Here is a 14,031-nt window from a genome sequence, read left to right on the forward strand (position 1 = left end):
TCTCTTCCATACTTTTACCAATGTCCCCAGACAAGCATGAATTTATTTTTGTTCATTCACAGGATGGGGGCTATGCCGGCTAGGCCAGCACTTACACCCCATCACTAGTTGCCCTTGAGAAAGTGGTGATGAGCTGCCTTCTTGAACAGCTGCAGTCCATGTACACTCTGCTTTTAGGGGCACTATATGGAGATGGGGAAGAGATCGCCAAGAGTCACAGTCCCTTTTAAGACATTTCTGTGCTGTGTATTTGTCCATTGGAGAATGACAAAGATTGGCAAAAATCTTGGATTCCCACTCCTCCATGCTTATCTACTGCTTGCTCCCCCCTGCTGATGCTTAGTTCCCCACGAAGAAGTCAATGAATGGTTGCCACCTCCGGGCAAACCCTGACACCGACCCTCTCAAGGCGAACTTGATCTTTTCCAGGCCGAGAAAGCTCGCCATGTCAGTTAACCAGGCTTCTGACTTCGAAGGCCTAGACTCCCTCCAAGCCAGTAATATCCGTCGCCGGCTACCAAGGAGGAAAAGGCCAGAGCATCTGCCTCTCCCTCCTCCTGAACACCCGGGTCCTCCAACACCCCAAAGATAGCTACCCCTGGACTCATTTGCACCCTTGTCTTCAATACCCTGGACATGACATCCGTGAACCCCTGCCATTGTCCCCTAAGTTTTGGGCATGCCCAGAACATGTGGACATGGTTCGCTGGTCCACCCGCACATCTGACACACTTGTCTTCGACCCCAAAAAATCTACTCACCCGGGTCGCTGTCATGTGTGCCCGGTGCACCACCTTAAACTGTATCAAGCTGAGCCGTGCGCATGTCGCGGTCACGTTGACCCTGCTAAAAGCCTCCGCCCATGGTCTGTCCTCCATCTCACCCCCCCAGTTCCTTCTCCCACTTAGGCTTTAGTTCCTCCGTATGCGTCTCCTCCGCCCCCATTAATTCTTTGTAGATGCCTGAGATGCACCCCTCCCCTAGACACTGCCCTATCTTGAATCCCTCTTCGTGGGAAGGATGGTACCTGCCTGCGCAGAAAGTTCCGCACCTGTAGATATCTGAAGTCATTCCCTGCTGTCAGCCCAAACTTCTCCTCCAGCGCCCTTAAGCTACGAAAGCTCCTTTCCAGAAACAGTTCCCCCGTCTCGTCAATCCCCGCCCGTTGCCATACCCAAAATCCCCCATCTAAGCTCCCCGGAGTGAACCGATGATTGTTGCATATTGGGGACCAAACCAACGCCCTCACTGCACCAACAAATCTCCTCCAGTGACCCCAGATCTTCGGGGTCGCCACCACCACGGGACTGGTGGAATATCTCGTCGGCGGGAACGGCAGTGGTGCTGTTATCAGCGCCCCCAAGCTGGTGCCCCTGTCCATGAGGCCGCTTCCATCCGCTCCCAAGCTACCCCCGTCCCCACCACCCACTTCCTTTTCATCGCAATGTTGGCCGCCCAGTAATAATTACTAAAATGTGGCAGGGCAAGCCCTTCTCTCTCTCTTCCCCCCCCCCCCCCCCCCCCCCCCCCCGATTCCTCTCGAGCATCACCTTTTTCACCCACGGGGACTTACCTGCCTAAACAAAGCCCAAAATAATTTTGTTGATCCTCTTTAAAAAAAATCGGGAGGCATTGGAACACAAATAAAAACCTCTGCAATATCGTCATCATAACCGCCTGCACCCTCCCCGCCAGTGATAGCGGGAGCATATCCCATCACCGAAACTCGCCCCTCATCTGCTCAACCGGCCGGGACAAGTTCAACTTGTGCGACCGGCCCCAGTCGCGCGCCACTTGTATCCCCAGATACCTAAAGTTGTCCCTCACTAAAACCCCCCCCCCCCGAACCAGCCCTAGAAGCTCTCAGAGCTATTGCCAGCGGCTCTATGGCTAACGCAAATAGCAGCGGGGAGAGGGGGCATCGCTGTCTTGTCCCCCGGTATAGCCTAAAATAGTCCGAGGTCATCTTGTTTATCCTTACACTAGCTTCCGGAGCCTGGTACAGCAGCCTGACCCAGTCGATAAAGCCCAGATCATCCCAGCATCTCTCATAGATAGTCCCACTCTACCCGGCCAAACGCCTTCTCTGCATCCATGGCCACAATTACCTCTACTTCCCTTCCCTCCGGGGGCATCATAATCAAGTTAAGCAACCGTCTAATATTGGCCACCAACTGCCTACCCTTGACAAGTCCGGTTTGGTCATCCATAATCACCTCCGGCACACGATCTTCAATCCTGGAGGCCAACACTTTGGCCAGCAGCTTAGCGTCCACGTTGAGCAGCGAGATTGCCCAGTAGGACCCACACAGCTCCGGGTTTTTGTCCCGCTTCAATATTAACGAAATGGAGGCCTGTGGCATCGTCGGGGCAGCATCCCTCTATCCCTCGCCTCGTTAAAAACCTTGACCAGCAACGGCCCTAATATCCCCGAAAATTTCTTGTAAAATTCTACCGGAAACCCATCCGGCCCCGGAGCTTTGCCCGACTGCATTGCCTTCAAGCCCTCAGAAATTTCTTCGGCCCGAATTGGAGCCCCCAATTCACCCACCAGCAAACTGCCCACCCATGACAAAGTCAGCCCGTCCAGAAAGCGTTTTATCCCCTCGGCCCCCGTGGGGAGCTCCGAGTGGTAAAGTCCGCTATGAAAATCCCTGAGCGCCCTATTTAGCCCAGCTGAATCCCCTACCAGTTTCCCAGCCCCGTCGACCACCTTATCAATTCCCCTGGCCGCCTCCCTCTTCCTCAATTGCTGTGGCAGCCTTCTCCCCATATTCATACAGCGACCCCATGCCATTTTAAGCTGCTCCACTGCCTTGCTCGTGGACAGCACCCCGAGCTCAGCCTGCAGCCTCCGACGCTCCCTTAACAGTTCCACCCCTGGGGTCACCACATGCCTCCTATCTATCCGTAAGATCTCCTTGATCAGTCGGTCCGTCTCTGCCCTATCCGTCCTGTCTCTATGAGCTCGGATTGAAATCAACTCCCCTCTCACCACTGCCTTCAGCACCTCCCAGACCACCACTGCTGAGTACCCCGTGAACACCATCACGCTAGCAGATCCCTACTCAAAATGAAAAAGTCGATCCGGAAATACACTCTGCGTGCATGCGAGTAGCAAGAAAACTCCCTAAACCACCATGGGTTAATCCCCCCCCATGAACCCTATCAACTCCTTTGCCATCGCTGGCACCGTCCCCGTTCTCGAGCACGACCGGTCTAGGCCGGGATTGATAACTGTATTAAAATCCCCTCCCATCACCAGCTTGTGCGAGTCCAAATCCAATATCTTCCCCAGTACCCTCCTAATGAAATCAACCCCCGCCCATCGAAACCACTTCCCTCATCAAACCAAGACCGAACTGATCTCCTAATTACCATAGGAGACAGACAGAGACCCCCACAGCACACTCCTCCAATAGTGCAAATTAAAGTAACACGAAATAAAACATAGAAATCCCCCATCAAAACACCGAAAAACCCAACAAACAACGAATATCTTTAACTCCCCCGTCTTCACCTAAACGTCAAAGACGAACAAAAAAGCAAGGACAACAATCAAACCATATAGACATCGTTCAAAAAAGAGAAAAAGACGCTGTCGCTTAAGTCCAAAAAAAAGGGTCTCCGTTCTACGCCAGACCCTTTTTCTGGGCAAAGTCCATTGCCTCTTCGGGCGACTCAAAGTAGCGGTGCTGGTCCTCATGAGTGACCCAGAGGCGCGCCAGGTAGAGGATCCCGAATTTCACTTCCTCTTAAACAGGATCTCCTTCACCTGCCTGAAGCCTGCCCTCATATTTACCACAAAAGCGCCCGCCTCAGCCCCTCAGGGAGGCCGACAATTCTCAAATTCTGCTGGCGTGCGCTGTTCTCCAGCTCTTCCACTTTTTCTAACAACCTTTCCTGTTGATCCTTCAGCATCCCCACCTCCATCTCGACCACCGTTTGGTGTTCCAACTGGTCTGCCAGCACTTTCTCCAACTTCTGGATCGTCCGATCCTGGGCATCCAGCCTACGGTTCCATCCGATCAATCGACTCCTTTATTGGGTCGAGACAATCTCATTTCTGTCTGGTAACGCCCCCTTGAATGACCTGCATCAGCTCCTCCATCAATGGCTGGGCCGTCGCAGCAGGGGTCGGCCATGTTAATTTCAGCAGCCACTTCTACCCAGCCCGTGCTTATGTTTCAGTTTCTTCCTTTATGGTCCCTTGGGGTTCTCCGTTCCATGCACCACTGTGTGGATCCAGTACTTAAATGTCTGCACTTTCCAAATCAAGACTCAAAGCCACAAAAAAGTTGGGGGAAAAGGTCCAAAAGTCCGGCCAGAGCGGGAGCCACCAAGTATGCGACCTACTCCCTCATAACCGCCACCGGAAGAGCGGAAAGTGTGTATTTTTGTCGTAACCATCTCTTCTCAATGTCTCCATAACAGTTGCAGGCTATTATTCCTGGACACACATGCAGGTCTGCTCTTGTCCCAACAATGGTCATTCTCCAGTTCTCTTCAGTGAACCTAGAGAATGATGGGTCCTGATCTTATTCTCATTAAACATCCATGTGCAGTTTTCAGTATAGGGTTCTTGCTAGTGGCTGCTTTTACTCCCCTCTTTTGAGGAGAAATGATTGGGGCAGTTTTGATGTCAGTGGTGTCTAAGTTCAACAAACCGAACACCGATTTAGGATTTGAACCGGAGACTTTTTCATCTCTATGGTTTTTTCCCGTGAACAGGTTGCTAATTGTCTTCTTCTTAGTTGGGAATTAGTCTTTTTGCTTTTAAGAATTTTGATGAGCTGGGCTACTCATAAATTGGGGCTGACTTTCTTTTTTATGAAGTCGCAGGTCCGTAAACATGCCAGTTACTAAAATTAAGTTGGCTGCCTGTTCCAACTGTAGCTCCAAGTCAATATTGTTTCATTCAGATATCAGATTCTACTTTAATGGCAGCACGGTAGCATTGTGGATAGCACAACTGCTTCGCAGCTCCAGTGTCCAGGTTCGATTCCGACTTGGGTCACTGTCTGTGCGGAGTCGGCACATCCTCCCCGTGTGTGCGTGGGTTTCCACCGGGTGCTCCGGTTTCCTCACAGTCCGAAGATGTGCAGGTTAGGTGGATTGGCCATGCTAAATTGCCCTTAGTGTCCAAAAATTGCCCTTAGTGTTGGGTGGGGTTACTGGGTTACTGGGTTATGGGGATAGGGTGGAGGTGTTGACCTTGGGTAGGCTGCTCTTTCCAAGAGCCGGTGCAGACTCGATGGGCCAACTGGCCTCCTGCACTGTAAATTCTATGATCTATGATACTTTGTATTACATTGGGCATTCCTGACCTTGCTTTGGTTGTCCCAGATCAGTGACTCCTGCCTGCGGTGAAAAGCCGAGTGTCTGCTGCCAAAGAGATGCTCAGGTGTCAGGCAGTGGGCTGATGATCAATGGGCCGATTAAGGGGGTGGGAGAATGTGCAGCTGAATTGGGATTCGGAAATGTTGAGATCAGAACCTACAGTTTATTCACAAAAAGGAAGGAAAATCCCTCAAGCATTTGCCACAATCTTACGCAATTTTCCAATGACCTTGCTATTGATCTGTCTATTAACAGGTATTTAACAATGTTGTGCCGCAACAAAGAAATGTTCAATTTCAGGTGTATTTTGTCATATGTTTTCTGTTTTTATTCTCTTGTAAAAATCCTTCCTCTTCGTACACAGCAGCTCCTACCTAGCAAGAAATTCTGGGAGTCCGATGATACTAACAAGGATGGACCTAAAGGGATATTTCTAGGGGATCAGTGGCGGGACAGTGCATGGGGACCTTCAGGTAAGGAGTTTCAGCAAAAAGCAAACATGATTTTTTAAAAAACAAATCATCAATGATTAATATCAAAGTAAGTGGGATTAATATTAACATGCAACTCTTGTGTGCTTGTGGAGACGAGTTGCTTTTTAAAGTGACTCTTGCTCAATGTGTGTAAATTTACTGACTGAACCTCCTGAATTGCCATTCAGTTGGACCATGTTGCGAATTTTAACAGTAAACATTTTCTATGTGTGGTGGGGGAACCATATGGACCATACTGAATTGAAAATTTTGCATCAGAGACGAAGCTGTGCTGTACTTACCTCTTTTCTGCCCTAAGATTCTTGATCATACAGATGAGAAAGTCCATCATGCTTAATCCTCTAATGTTCCACGCGTGTCATCTCACAGACTCCCGTGAAGTTCTTGGTAGATTGCTGTCTTTCTTGAGGAAATTTTCATTTACTTTTCACACGCAATTTCAGGCCTCTTGACCTCGTAGCCTGATTGAAACTGAAGTAATATACTGAGCACACATTTTGTATCTAATGCTTTATACACCTTAATGAGTTACTTTACCCCTCCCAACTTTTTAGCCAGCCACTCTATAAACTGAAAGCTTAGGTGACTCCAATCTTACCTTATCTTATCTACCAAGATTGTAAAAGTTATTGGGGAATTATGCTATAGTTTCAAGATGTTGTGTCTAGCAGACTACCCATAGGTCACCTCTATCGAAAGGTTTTGGGTGATGAATAAACTTAATTAAACCATTGGCTGCTCATCGCTGCTTGTCTGCTGCGCTCTGATGTTGTTAATAATCTTTTGCTGGCCTTTCCGAAAATATAGTGGGAACTACTAGGTGGTAATGTTGGATGTTTTTTCTTCATGCTCAAGTCCACAGATTGCCATGCTTCTTAAAATTGTGCCAATCCTTGAATAACTACCTATATACGCATACAGTCTGAATCCACTGAAAAAATGTGGCTCATTATTTTAAAAATCACATGGTGCAGAGTACTGCCTGTGTTTCAAGTGAGAATGATAGTTAGATTAAGTCTGACTGAAGGCGGTTGAGTAAGTTTGTTAGAACACATTTGGTATTTGACCTCTGGGATGGTTTGCATCTTGATTTAACTTCACATTTTATGGAATCTTAAAAGCAAAATTTGATTAAGCCGCTGCTCTTAAAAGCAGAAATGTTAGATGTTGTAGTTGGATAATTTATAATATAGGATAAATGAGAAAACATCAATTTAGAGTGGAACTGAAACTAAAATAATGCTGTTCTTTTGTTGCTTTTTTGAAGGTGACTTTGCATAGTGTTGGTTTTAATTGATTAATGCAGTTTTTCTCCAATGCTCCAAAGATCTTTCTCCAAAGATCTGGGTTACAAGATCTTTATAGTTCAGGTACTTGAAGGTATTTAAAAAAAAAATTTTGACCAAGAACTTTTAGGATTTGGAACGGACAAATAGATTTTCCTCTTTACCAACGGTCAGTTTTACACAACGATAGCGCTCTTGTAGTCTGAAGCTTGATGTTCAAGCCAGTCCAGAATTTGAGTGCATAGCCTAGTCTTGGCCCTTTTGTACTGTACTGAGCAAATGCTGCCTAATGAAGGTATGTTAAACTAAAGCCCACTTTGCCAGTTTAGATCAAGTATGAGATCCTATGGTTCATAGTATTTGAAGAAGAGCAAGCGTCTTGGTGTCCTAACCAACAATGACCATCTTGGCTAACACCACCAAAACATATTTATGGATCAGATAACTAATTCCAGGAAAAACTGTCATCCTTGTCCACATCACAACATTGGCATTACTGCAGAAGTCATTGATTGGCTGTGAAATGTTTTGGGGCAAGAATGTTTATATAAACTGCGAGTTCTTAATTTTCTCTTGAGCCTTGGTATCTTTCATAAACACTTACTGCATAAGTCTATTGCCATTCAGATGAGAAAATGCTGCCTGGTCCTCACCTCTTGGTATTAAGTCACAAATCAGTACAGAGATGAGTAGGGATAATGGGAAGACGCCCATTAGCACCATGTAACTTGTCCTGGGTCAGGCCTTCAATTATATTAATTAACAATTTAAATGATGGTATAGTATAGAAAGCCACGTATGCAAATTTGCTGGTGACACAAGGAGAGGTGGCATGGTGAGCAGTGTAGATTGAAGCATGAAATTAAAGAGATGTTGATAGACTAAGTAAATGGGCCAAACTATGGTGCATTGACTTTAATGTGGCCAAATGTAAAGCCATCAACTTTGGATCTAAAAGGATAAAACCAGGATCTATCTAAATGTCAAAAGCTAGAAACAGTGAAGGTCAAGAGAAACTTTGGGTCAAGGTACAAAATCCTTAAAATTTCAGAAACTTGCCCAGAAAACAACAAAAAAATGGTCATGGAATACTGCCCTTTATAATCTGAAAGAATAGAATACAAAGCCATGTTTCAACAAAATACTGACTAGACCACACCTGGAATACTGTGCGCAGGTCTGAGCACCACATCTTGAGAAGGATATATTGGCATTGGAGGGAGTGCAGCATAGAATTACCAGAAACATACATGTACTCCAAGGGTTAATTACAAGGCAAGATTAAATGAACTAGGTTTGTATTTCATGGCATCAACGGGTGATTTGATCAAAGTTTATACGATGGTATGGGGAGCAGATAGAGTAGATTAAAACTATTTCTGCTGGTTGGGAACCAGCTCTGGGCATAATCCATAAATTAGGAGCAGATCGTTCAGGAGTGAAATTAGAAAACACTTCTACACCAAGTAGATGTTTGGAACTTTCTTTTGCAAATTGATGCTAGAGGAAATGTTAGTTCAAAATCTGTGAATTTGGTATCCAAAGATATTAAGGGAAGTAGAGCAAAGATGGGCATATGGAGTTAGGCTGCACATCAGCCATGATGTAATTCAATGGTGGAACAGGTATGAGGTCTAAATGACCCTACTCGTGTTGCAGTGTTCACTTTGCAAATGCCTAATTTTCTAAAGAGAATCACAAAGTGCAGAAGAGGCCCTTCAGTCTATCTAGTCTGCACTGACATGTGAAAAACACCTGATGTACCGTATCAAAATACCGTGGGTGGGATTCTCCGTTTCTGAGACGAAGTGGTGACGCCAACAGAGAACCCGTGGACTTTCATGGCAGAACAATCAGCGCCACACTACACTGATTCCGTTACCACTAATGGGCTAGCACCGGCGCCACGTGGAACCTCAAAGGCTGTTGAGCTGCAGCCGCACAAAAACGATTCATCTGAATAATGAAATGAAAATCGCTTATTGTCACAAGTAGGCTTCAAATGAAGTTACGGTAAAAAGCCCCTAGTTGCCACATTCCGGCGCCTCTTCGGGGAGGCTGGTACGGGAATTGAACAGTGCTGCTGGCCTGTCCTGGTCTGCTTTCAAAGCCAGCAATTTAGCCCTGTGCTAAACCAGCCCCCTACAGACACACCAGCCTCCTCCACCCACAGACACACATGTTCCCAGCCAACAAGATGGCTGGAAGGAGAGCGGCTCCAAGATTTACTGAATGTGAGCTGGAGACCCTCCTGGATGCGATGGAGGAGAGACGGCTCCGTCACAGCTGTCTCCAACACCGTCACCCGTCCCAGAAACACTCACCGGGCACTTTAGTGAAGAGGCTCCTGGGACACTATCTGGTGCGCACCACACAGCTAATCCGTACAGCAGGTGGAGGTAGGAACACCCAAGGGGTCGGACGGTCGGAAAGCAGGCCGATGCTAGGGACTAGCTGCCATCCAGACGGGTCCCAGGCTTCTGGAACATCCAGTCCCAACCACAGTGCAGGTGCAGCCAGAGAGCCAGGGACTACATGAGAGGATGTTGGCGAGCATCCAGCACCTGCGGGCACAGGTGGAGTAGTCCAACCACGAGCAGAAGGTGGTGCCGACCATGCGTGTCGCCCAGGCCGCTCGGGTGGCGTTCGCAGTGGAGGAATTGGGGGTGACAGTTTCAGCTATGGATCAGCATATCCAAGCCCTGGGGCATTCTGTGTAGGCGCTGGCCGAGGCCCAGGACAGGGCTGCTGTCACAGGCAGCCATGTGCCAGAACCACCTGGACATTGTAGCGCCGCTCCTCAGCATGACCCAGTCACAGCAGGCCACGGCTGAGATCGTTGGTGGCGATGGCCAGGCGCTGGTCGAAGTAGCGCAGTCACTGAGATGGGTGGCCCAGTCCCGGAGGGGGATGGCGCAGCCCCAGACAGAAATGGTCCATTCCCTGTTCTGCATGTGTGTGCAGACCCTGGTCGAGATCAGAACGGGCCTCCAGCACTGGTAGCGTAGGTGCAGGGGAGCCTCTGGCTCCACTCGCACCCCTGTCCCATCGAACAGCCTGGGGGGCCATCGGGCACCCCAAGGAAGGAGGTGGTGACGAGACCCGTGCCGGTGACTCCCGCAGGGGAGGTGTTGGAATACCACAGGACCTCGGACTCTCTCCCCGTTCCCTCTCCCCTGCGCATCTGGTGGGCAGCGGGCAGAACAAGGCGGCACCATGCCACTTGGGTCACCCGAGTAGCAGCTGGCCCATCCAGGCCAAGTCGCCCCAGAAGTTGCATGCAAATGGGGACCCTCGTCGCAGGTCGTGAACCACAACAGGCCACCTCCACTCCTGCTGTACAGTCTGGAGGACCCACCTAGATGTTGCGCTGGGGCCTGTAAGGCCACAAAGTTAGACACCAGTTACGTTGGCACGGGTGCAGGGCACAGTTTAGTCATAGGGGTTAAGGCACAGATCTGTTCACAATAAACACCCGTTACCACCGTTACAGCCTACCATGACACTCTGTCTGATGGATCTGAGGGGTGGGCTGGCCGGTGGGGGAGGGATGGGATGGTGCAGGACCTGGGGGTGTGGGGTGGGGAGATGGGTTGGTGCAGGCCTTGTGTAGGGGGGTAGGATGGTGCAGGTTCTGTGCGTGGCATGTGCCCCTACCCCTTTGGCTGTTCCCACCACCGCCACACCAGGGATTTATCGGACCGTGTGATGGAATGGCCAGCCCGCAAGCCCCGGGGATCACCCAGCTAGAAGTGCTATGATGGGCAGGAATTAAGACATTGTCATACGATGCAGAGCACCAGAGCTCACTGCAGAGTGGGTTGTCATCACCCTCCATCCCATGGACCAGACCCTCTGTTACTGCCAACCTAGGGGCCCCACCCCGTAGTGTTGCGGTATTTATCACCGGGGGGGGGGGTGTTGTGTTGTGTCCGTGCCCCTGACCATCCAGGCCCCCCCCCCCCCCCCCCCCCCCTGTCCTACTGCCGCTATCTCTGTTTCAGCAGCCACCATGCCAGGTTCACGATTTTTGAGAGCACATGTGGACCGCGCTGTCGCGAGCTCGGCCCATCGGGACAGAGAATCGCGGGTGGGCCCACTAATGGGATGGAACCGCCGTTTGAACTCTGCGCAGCGCGGGTCGCATTTATACTATTTTCAGGGTGACGGAGGATCACGATTTGGCGCCAGATGCCAATCTCTGCCCAATCGCCATTCCTGATTTCGGCGCCACCGATGGAGAATCCCACCCCCTGCATCTCATGCGCATTTATCTTCTTTATAAGTCTCCCATGAGGTATCTTGTCAAAGGCTTTGCTGAAATCCATGTCGATTACATCAACTGCGCTACCCTCATCTACAAAGCCAGTCACTCCTCAGAAAATTCAATCACATCTGTTAGGCATGATCTCCCTCTGACAAAGCCATGCTGACTCTCCCTGATCAATCCTTGCCTCACCAAGTGGAGATCAATTCTCTCCTTCATAATTTTCTCCAATAGTTATCACTGAAGTGAGACTCACTGGTCTGTCGTTCTCTAGCTTATCTCTACAACCCTTCTTAAATAATGGAACCACATTAGATATTCTCCAGTCCTCTGGCATATACCTAATGTGCCTAACTTTTTCTTTTCATGGGATGTAAGCGTCACTGGCAAGGCCAGCATTTGTGACTCAGCTCTAATTGCCCCTGCGAAGGTGGTGGTGAGCCGCCTCCTTGAACTACTGCAATCTATCTGGTGCAGGTACAACCACAAGTGGTGTTTGGAAAGAAAAATTCCTTAACTCTTCCTCATAAATTCAGAGAAGTAAAGTGACCAAAATCAATATGGTGTCAAGCCGTTACAAATGCATATTTTATGCACATGTTTTGGATGCGAAAGAGCCAAGCAATTTATATGTTATCATTTTCATTAACTGTTGAATATTGGTCTTTATATTGGCTCCAGGCACATCTGATCCTGATCTTGTGGCATACATTTGCAGAAAGGCTCAGCTTTAGAGTGACCTATCATATCTGGAGTATTCTATCTATCTGTGCTATTGCTATTTTCAGGGGAGTCTCAGTTTGTGAGACTTGCCTCAAAATAGAACAGGCAGATCTCCTCGCCTGTGCAAGCAACTAACTAAATCTATTTTCTGTTAACTCTAAAATACTGGGATTTGGAAAGGAATGAATATAAAGTAGAATTGGTTTTAAAAATGCTGTTTTAGAATTAGTTTTAAACTATACTTTTCAAATATCTTTTTGGAGCTACAAATCAAATTTGAAGTGTGGCACATTAAATAGAAGTGCCGTACCAGAGAGTGCTGTTGTCTGGGACTACTGGCATCCAGTATTGTGATTTACTATTTAAGGAAAACTAGTTACATTTTGATGCACACGGGCAGATTTTACCATCTGCAGCTGTCTTTTAATAAACTGTAACTGGGCTATGTGGTCTTCAGTTCCGTGTCAGTTTATCTGGTATGCAATATGTTATTTTAGTAACAGGAAACTAATGCCTCTTTAATTCTTTCTCTCTCCCAGATCACTCTGTGTCACAGCCAATCATGGTGCAGAGACGCCCTGGTCAAGGTTTCCATGGCAGTAATGAGGTCAACTCTGTCCTATCTCCACGGTCTGAAAGTGGAGGGCTGGGTGTTAGCATGGTGGAGTATGTGCTGAGCTCTTCTCCTGGGGAAAAACTGGAGTCCTGCCTCAGGAAAGGACCATTTGTAAGTATTGGAAGCATTAACTTTGCAATAACACCGATACAGCCACCATGGATGGAAGAAAAATCAACACTTTTCCAACTTTAACGTTACTGGTTAATGCGATTTTTGTGACACTCATTTCATCATTTCAAATTGATCCCAGCGTTATTATTAGTACTTCACCCTGCGTTATACAGTTCAAATTGGTTTCCAAGTACAACCCAAGTTTGAAAGGGCAGACTGAAGGTATTCTGCATAATATAAGTGATGCCCGCAGTTCAAGTATATGTAATTGAGACGGCATATAGTCCGAGGTACAGCGCCCCACTCCCATAAATCCATGGCAGTTTGCTAAATTTGGTTTCATGGACAACCTGTGGTAATATACTCAAGTGACCATTCTTCATATGTGAACATTGATGACAAATACTGTCAGGCTATTTTACCACAGACTGTATCGCAATGCGGTGCTTTACCCTCTCATTCTGTCCACCACATGCATCGATACATTTCCAATGCAGATTGCCAGTTAACCGGTAGGAATGGAAACCCAAAATAATTCCCTGGTCCAAGGTCCATTATTGCCCTTACACCCAAGTTTAATTTTTTTTTTAGAATACCCAATTATTATTTTTTTTTACAATTAAGGGGCAATTTAGCGTGGCCAATCCACCTAACCTGCACATCTTTGGGTTGTGGGGGTGAAACCCACGCAGACATGGGGAGAATGTGCAAACTCTGCACGGACAGTGACCCAGGGCCGGGATTTGAACCTGGGTCCTCAGTGCTGCAGACCCAGTGCTATCCACTGCACCACATGCCGCCCCACACAAGTTAAGACAACTTTCCTTCCCTGAATGGCTTAACACCTGAATGGAGAAGCACTGAATTATTTGGGCATTTCTTCAAGTTGGATAATTTCTATAATGTGTGAACCGTTTAATAAAAATCTAATGTGCAAAGAGTAGCCCTTTCATTCGGTCACTGAGATTCTAATATTCCCGTTCACTCATTTAACTAATTAACCCAGTTATTCTTCAAACCTTTGGCATTGTTTTACCAGTGCACTTCCTTGGTTGTTCTTCTGTTTAGCCTCTTGACAGCATCCACATTAATTACACTACTTTCAAAATCATTTTGCTTAACTTTGTGTTACGGGACTCTCCATACTTTAGAGGAACAGTATTCATGCTGTGTGATCAGTGCACTTTTTCA

The 14,031-nt window shown here is 47.7% G+C and overlaps 1 protein-coding gene across 1 annotated transcript in view; it reads left to right on the forward strand.

The window, feature by feature from the left end:
* Positions 1-14,031, forward strand: part of LOC119965281 (pumilio homolog 1-like) — a 195,433-nt gene that overhangs the window by 120,861 nt on the left and 60,541 nt on the right. The window contains 2 exon segments of the mRNA XM_038795805.1: positions 5,705-5,813; positions 12,650-12,837. Of these exon segments, the coding sequence (XP_038651733.1) occupies positions 5,705-5,813; positions 12,650-12,837 (297 nt within the window).

The sequence above is a fragment of the Scyliorhinus canicula genome, chromosome 1, assembly GCF_902713615.1.
Source record: "Scyliorhinus canicula chromosome 1, sScyCan1.1, whole genome shotgun sequence".
Classification (NCBI taxonomy): Eukaryota; Metazoa; Chordata; class Chondrichthyes; order Carcharhiniformes; family Scyliorhinidae; genus Scyliorhinus; species Scyliorhinus canicula.